Below are 12,455 nucleotides of genomic sequence, written 5' to 3'. Positions count from 1 at the left end.
TCAACCCTAGATCCATTTAGAAAGGCCCAGTTATGAAATCCATTCATGCTGCATTTAAGGAGACTGGTGATACTTAAGCTAGAAGCAAGTAACAGAAAGAAGAACCTGGAGATGAAATAAAGTACTAGGCTGAGGTGGAGAGAGCAGGTAAGGGGCTAAGAGGTTGTCTATCTTTTTGTGACAATTAACCATGGCAATAGTTTGGATTCCTGAAAATGTCTATCTACCCTCAGATCTCTGGAAAAATCTGTGGATCACATTTCTGACCCCCCCTTTTTTTTTTGGCCACTATAGTTACATATCCACTTACGAAAAGAACACTGGACTTCCCCCTATATTCAAGATCTACAAGAGACTGAAGCTTGAAAGATAAACAGAGTAAAAGTTGACATTTTATACATGTAGAGGGGACAAACTAGGCTGGGAGCAGAGCACTCAAGACAAAAAGACAAAAATATATTGAGTTTATTCTTTCTATTGTACAGTTCTCCTCCAAGTCAGATATTGATAAAGTCAAGTGCACCAGAAAAAGCATATTTACCTCATATTTTCTTTCCTGTGTACAGTCACATACATTTCGTAGACTCTCCCTTGGGGAATGGCCCCAGCGGGAATCAGCAAGCTTACTCCTGAATAGCAAAAGAGAAAAGCAATGTCATAAGACCTATGAATCAAAAGAAAATTCACAGAGTGCTTTTGAAGCCAGGAAAAGGGAATGAGGGGATTTTGTGGTCCTGTATCCATAAGCCTGCTTCTTTTTCCCTAAAGACATGTAAATATTCACAGCTGCCTTACTTTCCTTCCTTACTGGCCTTATTTGTTACCACAGCTCCCTCTGAACTGTTAATGGATTTAGTTAAAGGAATGATGTAATTTTTTAAATTCTTGTTTTATTTAAAGAATAGACAGATGGTCCTGCTGTTGTTTTCCTTGCAAAATGAGAGGGAAATCAACAACTGCCCTTAAAATTTCAAACAGCTGTAATGATACATGGTTTCTAATTAAAAAAAAAAAATTCCCACAAGATTCAAAGTCAGGGGGCAATGCTAACTTCAATAATGGTAGACAACATTTATTCTGAAATATTTGATTAGCATTACATTTTCCATAACAAAATAATTATTGAAGAACTTATTTTATCAGATACAATTTGAAAAAGTGAATAACAACTACTAGTTTAGTCACAGGAGGTCAAGCAGGTTTAACTCATTTTTTTTTTAAAAGATTTATTTGTTTATTTATTTTTGTGTAGAAGAAGTGGGGTGAGAGGTTTCACCAGAGACAGAGTGGGAAGCAGAACAGGCAGATTTACTGAAATACACTGCTGAGGGGAGGAACAGGTGAGACAGGAGAGGTCTGCTGCACCCTGTGGGCTAGCTCCCTGGCTGGGGATTGAACTCAGGCTGTAGCAGCGATAGCACTGAGACTTAACCCTGAGGCCACCAGGCAGGCCCCAGGTTTAATTCATTTAAATGGTGCAGTTTTGTAGCATATTGGACTGAACTCTGTTCTATGTTAATTGTCTACAGCAGGGATTGAACTTGAATTTATATCAGAATAACCTGGAGGACTTGTTAAAGTAATGATTTTGGATCTTACCCCCAGAGATTCTGATTTAGAAGATTTAGGAAACGGGTAGTTCTAATAAGTTGCAGGATGATACCAACTATGATGGTCTGTGCCCACTGTCCCAGGCCACTGCAGCAATACCATGAAGAGTGAGATTCAGGTGGGTAGCACCTGAAGATATTTGGTGTCATGATTTTAATACCAATAAATGCAGTTTAATCCAACTAAATACAAATTTATGGAACATCATTGTGAATACACTATTTGGCACTTTGTGAAGAGCAAGATGCACAAGTCAGTGTTACAGTCTTTGAGTGGCTTTGATTTAGTAAGCAAGGAAATTGAATATGCCACCTGAGCATATGTCAACAAGGAAATTGGCCCAACCAAGTTGGAAAGTCTCAAGAATGTAGAATACAGAGTCATGTAGGGATAGTCATTTGTAAACTTGGGTATGACTGGTTGACAGTGTTGAGTTATAATCTTCTTGAGAAGGAAAATATTGAGAGCTGTGGTGTTGGGGGAATTAGAACGTCACATCCGTGCACAGAATGGCATGGTGAGCACAGAGTAGAGTACAATGCCCACAGGTTAAGCCTCAGTGTTTTACTTTTTACAATGGGGATAATAAAATGTACCTTTGTGTTCATTATGGGGATGGAATGGAATTATGGATATAACATGAGTAAGTCATGACACATACTAGGTAGCTATTGTTACTCTACTTTATAAAATAATGTATGCAAATTACCATTGCTGACTGTATGCAAAGTAGATAATACAGGGTAGCTCCCTCCCCATTTAAGAAGCTTTTATAATAATTTAATATATGAAAAAGTAAGAGGTATAGAAATGTGAAAGAAAGGCAGAATCCAGTGAATATCATGGGGAAAAAAAACTATCTTGGGAATAATATCATGTTTAAACAATGGAAAAAAAACGGAATATATTTTGATTTATTCACTTGCTAAACTACAAAACTATATACTTAAAATCATGGTTTTTAAAGAACATACAATAGCATGTATGAAAACTCAATGAGAAAAAGTTTAAAAAGTAATATATATGTGATTTCAACATGAAATGCATTAAAACGGAAAACGATATTCCATTACATATTTAAAGACCTTAAAATATGCTATTAAAAGTGTGGGGTGAAAAATTGTCAAGCCATTGAAATGGAGGGCAAAGTTTGAGGAAAATCAAACACAAAGTTCATATTCAGACCTGAGACAAACAATTTCTGTATAACAAAGTGATTTGACTGTTTACACATTATATGTTTATGCTTCATGAATACTGTAGGTTAATCAAAGTATTTCTTAGTGCTGTGTTCATGAAATACTCAGTCTTGCCTAAAGGAGCTAAGGCGGATTCACAGAGCTAAGGCAGAGTCACAGCTAAGACAGATTCCATTAATCTGCTTATGACCAAGATTCTAAACCCAAACTATCATTGATTAGTGAATACAGAACTTTAATCAAACATTATCAATCATTAACTTACCAGTTAAGACCTTCATGTGGCTTGTGCTTTAGAAGCAGATAATTAAATAATAAATTAAAACTAAGTAATATTACAAAAGGACGCATGATGAAATTATGTCTCTAGATATTAGAGATGGGGTGAGTACCTTCTATAAACTTTGTGCAATATAGAGCAAAGTTAGTAAATGAAGATTTGATGTTTATTGTAATGTTCTCTGATGCTCTAAGTATCAGTATTCCAAAGTATCGCTTCCTGTAGTGAATTGGGACTGAACCAACTGATATGTTTTCTAATTAATTTGTCCTTTAAAAGTGTGATGACAGCAGGGAAGGCTTCCAGCTTGATGTTGCCTTGTGAAGCTCTATAAAAAAGAAGGTCAATACAGTTCTAAATTATAGCTTAGCAAAAAGTTGCGCATAATATTTCAAGAAGAGGTGTTCTCAGAATTACTGGAAGAAGATAAATGCTTGGCTGATTTTGTCTGAAATAACGTTTGGTTTATGTTGAGAGTTAGATTTGGGTTAGATAGGTTACATTTAACATTTCAGGCCTAATGAAAACAAATAAAAATATATTTTTCAAGCTCTATCATTACAGTTTCAATCTTTAGGAATTACCTGAATTGGGAACAATAAGGTGACCCCCAAGGGAGTTGAAGGTGCCAAATGCAGTGCAGGATGGGTCAGTCTGTCTTGCTAGACTTTGATTCTTCAGATTGAGAGCCTCATTTTCCAACAACGATTGGGTCATCTGAGGGGACAGCTTTGATGCAAACTCAGAGAGGTCATCTTGGGGGGTGATAGCACCTGAGGTGTTGTATACTTTGATTTTCAGATTAGGCAGTGGATCCAGAATTGGAGAATTGGTCATTGGGATCTTGTCTGAGACATCATGCAAAGCATAAACAGGTCCTCTGTACATGGCTGCAGCTGAAGTGAGGTCTGGGGGTACAGCCAGGATGTCTGAAAGAGAAAGGAAGTTCATTTGCATACTCATTCAGGCAACTCACATTTGTTAGACAACCCCTAGCACTTTCTGAGCCAACAGCAAAGCTACACTGTAAACATTATTTATACACACACACACACACACACACACACACAGGTTGTACTGAAAATTGGACCATTACATAACTAGGATCCATTATTTTTTGGCTCCAAATAAGTAGACAAGCCCATTGAATATTTTGCCTTTTAGTCTACTCATTACTCCTAAGGTATTTAACAATCTCAAAAAATTGGATTCCAAGACAATGATTCACACTAGGTGATCATTAGGTCATAATTTCCCTCATCTATCTAAATTTGAGTTCATTTGTAGAACACTATATTCACAGCAATATGTCTTGTCAAAAGGAAGACAAAGGAAACTCAAAAAATCAGTCAACCAATCCATGTACTCTTTTCAATTAAAAGTTAATAAGTATGACAGAAAAATCTGCTAAAGAAGAGAAAATTTATTTGAGTGCCTTTCAGCTCTAATTTGTTCATGTGAATGAAGTTAATACAATAATGAACAAAGCAGATCAAAATACCTGTCTTCCTCGAGTGTCCTTTCTAACTGAATTGAATTACTTGATTTTCACCAAGTTTTGAAATCATACAGGGAGACTGATTAGATGCATACGTTGTAAGTGAAGGGCAATGTTAACTGACCTTGTCTCGCTGCCTTGATGTTCACAGGCTGAAAGCCTCCATTGAGTGCTGAGGAGTCAATTATATCAGACTCAAAGTCACGATGATTTTTCCGATACACAAATAGGGCCACGACTACAGAAATGGCCAGACAAACTATCACGGCTATCACGATGCCAACATACAGAGCAACATCATCAGAATCAGGAGCAGCTAGAAGGGAAAAGGTTACATTGGACCAAATGGTTAGAGAAATTTCCCGCAGTACTATGTATTGCTATAATTTTTTTCAGACATTTATTGCCTTTTGATAGGTTAATTTTAAATCTGTTTCAAAAATGATATGAAGCAGGGGTGGGGAGGGATGATGTGAAGCACTGTGGCATTTCAGCAGAAAATGCTCCGTGACTTCTTTTTTCTCCTCATTATTCATCTATCCACCCACTAATCTATCTTAAATTGGGCAGCATAACAGACCATTTATTAGGAGGCATAAAAACAAGCTAGATCTAAAACCACCCCAACCCACAGGGGGGAAACATATTACTGATTCAAGGTGAAAATGTTTGGAGGGAATTCACAGATAGTTCTTTAAAAACATAAACACAAACACTCTGTTAGAAATAGCTGGCATGTTTGGAATCTGTATATTTATCGAACCAGAAGTCATAAAGTTACTTTCCACAGCACTCTTCTCACTTTCCCCCTAAATCAATGAAGGACAGGTGGAAATGGTATACCTAAGCAAAGCAAACATTAGAAGCAAACATGTTGGATTTGAAAGGTGTGCTTTCAGAAAACCAGATCTCGGAACAGAGGTCAATGTCAATAACTCTGGGGACTTTGATACAGAGTTAGAAATACCTCTGAGAGCCCTAAGCGTCTATAGATTCTTGTTGGACATTTACATTTGAGCTAGTCATTGCTGGAATATATATATATATATATATATATATATATATATATATATATATATATATATATATATATAGTGCACTGAGTAAGATAAAGGCTGGTTCAGTCTTCAGAAAGGTCACACTACCCCAGAAGGCAATTAAGCATTTGACCAACACAGTGTTCAGTCCGTTGGGGGTCTGCTTCTGGGTAAACCAAGAAGAAAATCCCTGTAAATGCTGCATGTTGCCTTGCTGGTATAGAACATGTTTTACGGCCAACTGCAAAAGGTGACGGACATTGCAAGTTGCCTTGGTGGTACAGAACATGTTTTACGGCCAACTGCAAAAGGTGACGGACACTGATAATTACAACAAAACAAACAAAATTAAACCTTCTCAAACCCCCACTGACATCTTTAAGACTCTGTTTTTAGTTTTCCATAACCCATAAAAATTTTCAACGAAGTTAACACTGCTCACTACAAAAAAGGTGATTCAATTGGGTTTGCAGGCCGTCAAAAGCAAACTTTTTAGGTTCAACTTCCTATGCATGTACATTTCCTGGGGAGATGGTATTCAGATGTGTAAGTCTCATGAAGTAAACACTGAGGAATCACTATTCTCTCTATGGTTCACAGTCACAGGATTTATACGGTGAAATGACTGGTTACTTAGATTACCAGTGGCTTGTGGGGCCTCCGACACACTCACCTCATGTTATTTCTGATACGACTGTAAAGGGGTTCCTGCTTAGCAATCACCACATGGCTCTTACCATTTTGTGTTAAAATTTACTATATGTGAAACAATTTATTTTCCTTTATAAACCATCATCTTATCCAATATTTCCAGAAAACTCACCTTCTTGTCAGTAAAGTCACAACTGGCAGATATTTTCAGACCACTAGTGGTATCTACACACTACTGGTTGTGTAAGCACTGCTTCCAAAGTGCTGACTTCACTTTACTGCTGGGTTTTACTGGAGGCCCTGTGGCGGCATTCTGAACTCTGGTCAGACTATTCTATCTATATCCCTAATGTTTTACTTTTCTAGGCCATGATTACTTATTCAACATTCATGATTTCTAACTCAAAAGATCTGCATTTTCTCAGCTTTTTATTTTTAGCATTTGAACCCTGCCCTTTATTTATATCAGTGTATCTCATGACATGTTTTGTCATTCACTGGGACTCAACCTTTGAATGGTAGACTGATAGATTTTAAAGCTGGCAGGGACTTGAAATGACCCTTTCTTCTCTTCAGCAGTGAAAATCTAATTTGTTTTTCATGTTAGAATATATTAGGCGCCTATTTCCTGTGTGCACATCTGTGATGGAAAGAAAGGTAAACTTGAACTGGGGGCAATAACATTAAATGATTATACAGCAACATAAAAACCAAACATCCAACTTACAAGAAAATCCATATTCATTCTGGGTTCTGTGTTCAGTTGAAATAGGATAAATGAAACCTTGAAAAGAAACAAAAAATGAAACGAAAATGGGAACAAAATCAAATTAATGAGGGAAACAAAATGAGAGGCATGAAAAATGGTTTAATTAAAAGAATAGAAAAAGAAACCTGTGGTCTTTTAAACTTCTGGTTCAGCACAGAATTATGATTCTGCATCTCCTGTCTGCTCGGGAGTCTTACTAAGAATTAATAAGTAGGCAGATTGAATTTCAGAGTAAAAACTGGTCTCGAGTCACTAACTTTGGAGTGCTTAAAGTCTTTCTTTTATTGAGCATAAACTCTAATGGATCTAATTTATTTCAGACATCAAGGGTCATTAGCATAAGGAAAATCTTTTTTCCTTATCCCTGCCATATGCTTTAATTCCCAGGACATATTCAGTATGGCTCTAAACTGTTTTTTTTTTTTTTATTTAATCATAACAGCTTGCTCTTGGTCTAATAGAACTAAAGGAGACCTGTCATCATTGGTCAAAGGTTAAATACCCATTTACTGAACTGAGCAGAGACTACCTCTCCCTCTACCTCAAAGCCGCTTTTTGGATTTTCTCTTGTATTTTGCCCCTCCATTTAATAGGAATCCAATAAGCTTTGCCCAGTGACTAGACAGTTTGTCAATACAAAGGAAACTGAATGCTTTTTATTTGAAATCACTAAAAAAAGTCAATAGAACCTAAAGGTTATAAGGTTATTTAAAGGATTCAGAAGAATGGTGTAAATAGGGCAAAATATGAATCTCATCTCAATAGTGAATGCAAAATATCACTAGCAATTTCAGTTTTCTTTCTTTCAGTGTATTCCAAGATAGGAATATGATGACAACAACAATAACAACAATAATAATATAGTAATGAGGAGGAGGAAGAGAAAAAGATGATGAAGAAGACTGGGAGAAAAAGTTTCAAAAAATGTGAAACATGCATTTTTGAAACGAAAATTTTAAGAGAAAACCTATAGTTACCTAGCATTTAATATTCTACAACATATGAATTCATAAAATGATATAGTACCACTTGATTAATCAAATGAAGATGAATAAGCATCATGTGAATTAAACTTTCCTGGTAATACTCAAGGACAAAAAATGTAGACAAACAGCAAGAATCATAATAGTTGAAATTTAAAGGCCATTAATTTTTTTGTACTTTGTATATTTTATTTTTTTATTTTATATATTTTTACATCATTTTTCATTTTTGCACAATGTATGCATTTTCATCTTGGATACTAAAGGTAACTGTAAACCAAGCCTTACTTAGATCTTTTGTAGTTTGCAGAATACATAGTTGTTACAAGCTACTTACCTATTTGAGAAACTAATTCTGGAGAAACATGCCGTGGTCCCTTAATGAAAGAGATGTTTGCTGCAGCACAGACAGGCTTGGTTTGAATTAATTTTTAATGTTTTATTTTAGAGCATTGATTGCAACTTCCTACTCAGTTTTATAAATATTATATTCCTTTCTCCAGTTGTCTGGATCCATGATTTGGTTTGATTTTCATTTTTAAACATTTCCGTCTTATAATAACCTTTCCCTATTTGTATTCTGTGAACTCAATAAAGGGACATCTAGGACATACACAGGCATTAGAGAAAAGGTTATTTATTTTTGAAACCCAAAGACTTAAAGCAAAATAGGTTCGTTCACTGCTGGTAGAGGAGGCCAGATGTGTAATGCTGTTAGACTGGTAGGGATGATGATAAGTAGGAAGATGTCAAAGGATTTATCTTTTTCAGGTAAGAGAGCACAGAAAAAAGCATAAAATAGAGTGTTTGGGGATGGTCTCCTGTTCAACTGAAATTTTTGATACGCTTCAGCATGAGGCTGCTGAAGAAAGCAGAACTGTGCCTAGTAAAAGAAGCCTATTTCTAGAGAGATGAAACATGGTCTGGAATTTATCCCTGTGAAACAGTTCTGGATTTTTCTGGGTTTATCCCCCTACTCCCAACACAATTCCTACACCTAACAAATAGATCAAGGAATAATAAAAGGGAACTTTATATTTTGATAAAATCTCAATTTCTCCACATTCATGTAGCTCTGATCCAGTTAACAAATATTTTTGTACCTTATTTATCTAACATTTCTATTTAATTCTAAGCATAAAACCATTCATTTGTTCATTCACTGATTCATTCACCTAATAAATACTCTTGAACCATATTATATTCTGGGTCTATTCTAGGCAGAGGGTTACAATGGGAAAAGTTTCTGCTTTCATTATAGTTTAACAGAAAAGAAGCAAATAAAGGAAATAATAAATAACATCATTCAAAGGCGGAAAAAAAGTGCTTCAAAACAAAACAAAAGACTATAATGTGAGTGGAGATACAGGATGACCAACTTAGGGAATCAAGCATGAATAACATTCTGTTGAAAGGCAACTTGAAACGTAAGGTGGTATCAGCCAACTAAAGATCAGGAGAGAACAATGTTTCATGCAGAGGCACAGTAGATGCAAAATTTCTGACACAAAAATAGAGAAGTTGAGGTAGTGAGTGGGAGGTGAAAAGAAAAGGGAAGGCCAGGAGAGGGAGAAGTGGAAAAAATCACATGGGCCTGGTGGTCCATGATGAAGCATTTTGACTTTATTGTAAATGAAATACAAAGACCATGGTTAAATGTATTTTGAAATGATCATTTTGGCTTCTCTATAGATAATAAATTTAAAGGGAGCAAAATAAGAGGATTTTATGGATTGTTTCTATCACCTATGATGGGGAAAAAAGCTATCGATCAATATCAATATATTTGATGTATCAAGACATTAGATGAAGTACTTGTAATTGAGGTTGTTCTAGATTAAAATCAAAATGAAAAGTCTCACTTTTACTCATTCCTCATAGCCAAATAGAACCATCTAGCTGAACTGTTATTTTACAACATGCAAACATTTAAACAGACAAGTACTAAGAATTTATCTTTTTCAGGCAAGAGGGCACAGGAGAGGGGCCTCCCTGGTGGCGCAAGGGGTTAAGCACAGCACTGTGAAGCTGTCCGCAGCCACTGCAGCAAAAGTTTGATCCCCGGCTGGTCAGGGAGTACCCACATGACACAGCAGACCTCTCCTGACACGCCCGCTGCTCCCCTCAGCAGTGTATTTCAGTCAGTCTGCTGTTCTGCTCGCCACTCTGTCTCTGGTGAATCCTCTCACCCCCCACACCTCTTGTACCACACTCCTTGTATTCATAAATAAATAAATCTTTCAAAAAAGAGAAAGAAAGCACAGAAGAAAGCATAAAATGGAATATTTGGGATGGTCTGATGTTCACCCTGAATTTTTTTTTTTTTAAAGACCTGTTTATTTATACAAGCACTGGGTAGAGTCAGAAGCGCGGGAGGGTGAGAGAATTCACCAGAGCCAGAGCAGGGAGCAGAGCAGGCAGACTGACGAAATGCACTGCTGAGGGGAGCAGCAGATGCGGCAGGAGAGGTCTGCGTGCCATGTGGGATCCTCGCTGGCGGCTGGGGATCAAACCGGCACTACAGAGGCTGGGGCAGCCTCACAGCCCAGTGCCCAACCGCTGCGCCACCAGGGGAGGCCCCGACCCTGAAATTTTTGATAAGCTTCAGCATGAGGCTACTGAAGCAAGCAGAACTGTGCCTTGTTCTGCTTAGACAAGGGCATTCACCAATTGCTCAACACTCCAATTTACTCGGCTATGGAAACACTGATAAAAGAATTCTGGATAGCAACTCTGTAAAACTTTTTTATCTTTCAAAACACTTCTGCTACTACACACCTAAAACATCACTTAGGAGGCCAAGGATCAGAAAAGAAGGGGATTACTGTTCCATCCCCTAAATGAAGGGACGCAGAATCACTTTCTGGAGTTTGTTTTTAAGCTTCTCTATCTGATCCGTCCCACACAGAACAACAGGGGACATTTTCTTCAGCTAATGAGGTGACCTGCTGAGAGCAGTGCTTGCAATAATGAGAAATAACATTTCTGGAAGAACACAGTGCAGAATAATTGTTTTCAGTGTCACTATCAACAGCCTGGTTCATAAGTTGGGGATTTCAGTTAACTCTAGTATTAGAAAGTAAGGCTGACTGACTAAGCACCACAACTGCTGGTCATGTGGGTAAAATTGAGATTTTTGGTCGCACAGAATTCAGCTTGAACCCTGCTTCTGTCCCTTCCTCAGTCAGGAGGTCTTGGTCAAACTCCGTCCCAACTCGGCATCAGAACTCTCATCTGTGTGAGGGGATACAAGTACTCCACATTTGCAGAAAAGACAATGAGAGTTGGAAAAGTGCTGATACATTGCAAACAATCAAAAAATATCAACTGTATCGATGTCATGTTGATGCATATTATACATTCACTGAGAATCTGGGTTCTTCTGGGATTTTATTTGTAGTGTCAACACAGCTTATTATTTATATGCTACCATTGGAAATTTGTTTCAATTTCTGATTCCTTAGTTAGTATACACAAGGAGTCCAGTTTTTCTGAGAAACCATAAACAATTCACTCTTTTAAGTGTTGTATACTTTCACCCTCTCCTTGTAAAGAGATGTATTCTTGGGCTTTGTGGCTTCTGGCAAAGATATAGTGGCCTGTTTCAGAAGAGTATTTCCAGGGCCAGAGGACAAATTGATGTTAAAATGATTTCTTTGTCAGAGGTGGTGCCTCGCTAAAGGGAGTATTTGGAAACAGGGCAAAAAGGGGGTGTTTGGTTGTCATAATATTTAGGGGGTTGTTTGTTACATTTAGTGAGTGAGGACCAAGAATGCAGAATGCCTGCAATTGAAGGAACAGTCTTGTCCTGAAAGAACTGTCTGGAACAAAACATTCCTTCATTCATGACAAATTTCGAAATGACCTCTCTTGCTGTGTAGATGTGCACAGGCCTGGGCTCCGAGAATGCCCCACTGGCCACTCTCATCTCAGCACAGGCGCTGGGGAACCAATGGGGAGTAGTGCTCCTGCTGCAGGAAATGCTCCAGCCCTGTAGCCTCTTTACTGTGGTTAGTTTTAATTTTTTAAGATTTAATTTTTATTTATTTATGCATACAAGAACTAGGGTGTAGGCCAGAGATGAGCAGGGCCATCGAGGTGGGGTGAGAGGATTCACCAGAGACAGAGTGGGGAGCAGTGGGTGAGACAGGAGAGGTCTGCTGCACCATGCGTGTCAGCTCCTAGGCAGGGGATCAAACTCGTGCCCGAGTGGCTGGGAATAGCTTGACAGTGCTGACAATTTAAGCCCTGCACTACCAGGGAGGCCTCCTGTGCTTAGATTTAAAGGCCATGTTTCTTCAAAGGAGAGGTTTTCCTGACCTCAGAGTATATGGGCTGGAAGAAGACAGTGCCTTAGGTAGAAAGTGAATAAAGTTAAAATAGAACCAGAAATTCCCTTAAACCTAAATATTTATGATACAGTAATT

The 12,455-nt window shown here is 37.6% G+C and overlaps 1 protein-coding gene across 2 annotated transcripts in view; it reads right to left on the bottom strand.

Annotated features, from left to right (window-relative positions):
• UNC5C (unc-5 netrin receptor C) overlaps positions 1-12,455 on the bottom strand; it is a gene marked incomplete at both ends in the record, with an annotated part of 418,359 nt that overhangs the window by 45,175 nt on the left and 360,729 nt on the right. The window contains 4 exons of one of the 2 annotated variants that reach the window (XM_084233858.1): positions 542-629; positions 3,675-4,019; positions 4,713-4,904; positions 7,004-7,060. In XM_084233858.1, coding sequence (XP_084089984.1) covers positions 542-629; positions 3,675-4,019; positions 4,713-4,904; positions 7,004-7,060 — 682 coding nt within the window. The remainder of the gene's footprint in view (positions 1-541; positions 630-3,674; positions 4,020-4,712; positions 4,905-7,003; positions 7,061-12,455) is intronic. The other variant, XM_084233859.1, reaches the window with a different exon arrangement.

This window comes from Talpa europaea (assembly GCF_964194135.1).
Source record: "Talpa europaea genome assembly, chromosome: 5".
In the NCBI taxonomy this organism is placed as follows: domain Eukaryota; kingdom Metazoa; phylum Chordata; class Mammalia; order Eulipotyphla; family Talpidae; genus Talpa; species Talpa europaea.
Note: the sequence above shows the minus strand (reverse complement) of the source record. Positions and strands in the feature narration are given on the sequence as shown.